General features: G+C 41.1%; 1 protein-coding gene across 1 annotated transcript; it reads right to left on the bottom strand.

The window, feature by feature from the left end:
- Window positions 1-755: 755 nt before the first annotated feature.
- Window positions 756-2092, bottom strand: LOC141640791 (uncharacterized). Its single transcript, XM_074449471.1, has 3 exons — window positions 1522-2092; window positions 1146-1255; window positions 756-1052 (listed from the first exon to the last, which is right to left on the bottom strand). Exons 1-3 carry the CDS (start codon window positions 2090-2092, stop codon window positions 756-758), a joined length of 978 nt encoding a protein of 325 aa, XP_074305572.1.
- Window positions 2093-2873: the final 781 nt, after the last annotated feature.

Genomic DNA, 2873 nt, shown 5'->3' with positions numbered 1-2873 from the left:
TGATGAATGCAGTATTTTCTTGGTCAGCTAGGTGCATTTTGATCTGGTTGAATCCACTTGAGGCATCCATAAATGTTAGTAGTTCATGCCCTGCTATAGTATCTACCATTGCATCAATGTGAAGGAGTAGGAATGGGTCTTTTGGACAGGCTTTGTTAAGATCTGTGTAGTCTACACAGACTCTCCATTTGCCATTTTTCTTTTGTACCACGACCACGTTGGCTAGCCATTCAGGGTACATTACTTCCCTGATCATTCCCAAATCTAGGAGTCTGTCCATCTCTTCATTAATGATAGTATTGCGTTCAGGGCAAACTTTCTCCTTTTCTGCTGTACAGGATTAAAAAAAGTGTCAATATTGAGTTTATGAGTAATAATATTAGCATCTATGCCAGTCATATCAAACTGGGACCAGGCAAAACATGAAGATTTATTCTTAAGAAAACTTACTAGTTCTGTTCTGATATTGTCAGGGACATCAGATCCTACCAGTACATACCTGTTAGGGTACTCATGGTCTAATACTACTTGATCTGTTTCCATTTGGGTTTCTGCCACGAAAGTACTCCTGATAGGGTACTGTAATTGATAACCGAGAGACTTACCTGCCTTGGAAGGATTTAATGATTCAGTATAACATTCCTGGGCAGACTTTTGTTCACCTTTGATGGTTGCTATTCCCCATTCTGTTGGTATTTTTACGCATTAGTGATAGGTTGAAAGAATGGCTCTAACATTATGGATCCAGGGCCTGCCTAGGATTGCGTTGTAGGATGAAAGGCAATCCAGGACTCCAAATCTTTCATATGATGAGACTCCTTCAATGTAGGTTGGCAGGTAGATCTCCCCAGAGTATTCTTGGTTTCACCACTGAATCCTACCAAGACATTTGACTTCTTTATGATCTGGTTCTCATCAATCTTCATGGCTTTCAAAACATCAAGCATAATTAGATTGACTGAGCTGCCACTATCTACTAGGATTCTCAGGACACGTACAGTCCCAATTTGCATAGTAATGACAAGGCCATCATGATGGATGTCCGATATTTCCTGCATATCAGTATCATCAAAAGTAATTTGATGTAAATTTCTAGGTTTGTAAGGAGATTTCATTTTTGACTCCCTGGCTATTTTATTTGCAACTGAGCTAGTCAGGCCACAGATCTCAGATCCTCCATTGATCAATTTGACTTCATAGATGGGTGGTGTTGGGGGCAGGTCACGTTGTGGTCTTTCTTGATCCGCTGCCTTCCCTGCTCTTTGAAGACATCAAATCTTTCAGGTAGCCTTTCTTTAACAGGTCGGCCACTTGTCTTCGTAGACCCAGGCATTCCTCTGTGGTATGTCCTATGTTCATGTGAAATTCACACCATCTTGTTGTGTCTTTCCTTGAGTTGGGGTTGTCCGTCTTTTTTGGGCCACTTGACAATGTCTTCCATGTTGTCAAGCCTTTTGATCAATCCTGCAGTATCAATAGAGAAGTTATATTCCTGAATAGGCGGGTAAGTTTAAGAGTTACCTCGTTGCTCATGAGCATAGTTGACTTCTGATCTGTCAGGCCTAGTGTAGGGGGATGGCCTTGAACTGCTTCCCCTGTGATTAAAACTTTTTATGTTGGATCTTTCCTCTCCTGAAATGATGTCAATGGTTTCAGCCTTGAAGCTTTTGTCTTCTTCCATTTTGATGTAGCCAATAGCCTTTGCCTGGACGTCTTCAAAAGTCAGGCAGGGTTTCATACTCAGCTCGTCATAGAAATCGCTGTCCAATGGTAGTCCCTGCCTGAAAGCTTCCATGGCTGTTCCAATATCACATCTGGGGATTGATACTTTCTCTTTGTTGAATCTGGTCAGGAATGCTCTGATTGTCTCGCCAGGTTTTTGCTTGATTCTGTATAGGTCACTGGATCTTTTTTCGAGTTCCTTGCTGTTGGCGAATTGATGGTTGAACGAGTTTATCAGATCTGTAAAAGACTTGATACTCCCATTTGACAGGTTTATGTACCATTGAAGGGCAGGTCCGGTCAAGGTTGTTCCAAAACCCTTGCACATGCATACTTGTCGCAGCTCACTGGGTATGGAGGCTGCTAACATTCTTTGTTTATAGTAGGCTACATGGTTCTAAGGATCTGTAGTTCCATCACAGATTCTCATTGATGGTACCACAAAATTTTTAGACAGATCTATCTTAGTTATCTCATCCACGAAGAGGGAGTCAGCATAACTTTCAAGGTTGGCTCCCTCAATGGTGGCAGGTACTCCAGGAATCTTCTCAAATTTCTCATGGAGTTTCTGGATCTCCTGGAGCACGACCATCATTATGGCTGCATTAGTTTGATTTGGGATAACCTCTTCATTTGGAGTATCTTCTGAGTCTGAATCAAGGTCCCCTACTTTAGATTTTGATGGAGTTGGAGTACCAAAGTTGGAGAAATCAATATTTCTGATAATTGAAGAGAATGGTGTTCCAGGCTGAATCTTCAATTTTGAGCCTGAAGCTTTATCTCCTAGTTTTTGCTTCAGACTGGATTCTGATTCTTTTAGTTTTAGGACTTCAGCCTCAGGCTAGGCCATTTTCTACTTCAGTTGCTCCATTTCCAGTAGTTGTTGTTTGGCGGCAGACAGTTTTTGTTCTATGCTGTCTCTAGTCATTTTTTGGAAAGTGGTTTTTGTGTTGTTTGGAATTAGGTTTTGATTATTTTTAAGCTAGATGCCCCATGGTGGGCGCCAATCGCCAATTTTTTTAACAGGATTTCTCACTAGGATAAAGTTCTACCAGGGATGTAATTGCAGGGCAATCTAACTCAAAATAACTAAGACTGACTAGTACGACTGATTAAGTACAGAACAAATAACAAAGTGAGACACAAAGACT

This window comes from Silene latifolia, chromosome 2 (genome assembly GCF_048544455.1).
Source record: "Silene latifolia isolate original U9 population chromosome 2, ASM4854445v1, whole genome shotgun sequence".
NCBI lineage: Eukaryota > Viridiplantae > Streptophyta > Magnoliopsida > Caryophyllales > Caryophyllaceae > Silene > Silene latifolia.
The sequence above is the reverse complement of the archived record's forward strand: the minus strand, read 5'-3'. Positions and strand labels throughout refer to the sequence as shown.

Coding starts and splice junctions, on each gene's coding strand:
- LOC141640791 (XM_074449471.1), bottom strand. CDS start 2,092: ATGTTAGCAGCCTCCATACCCAGTGAGCTGCGACAAGTATGCATGTGC. Junction 1,256..1,521: donor CTATGCTCATGAGCAACGAG/GTAACTCTTAAA, acceptor TTCAAAGAGCAG/GGAAGGCAGCGGATCAAGAA. Junction 1,053..1,145: donor TCTGTGGCCTGACTAGCTCA/GTTGCAAATAAA, acceptor ACTGATATGCAG/GAAATATCGGACATCCATCA.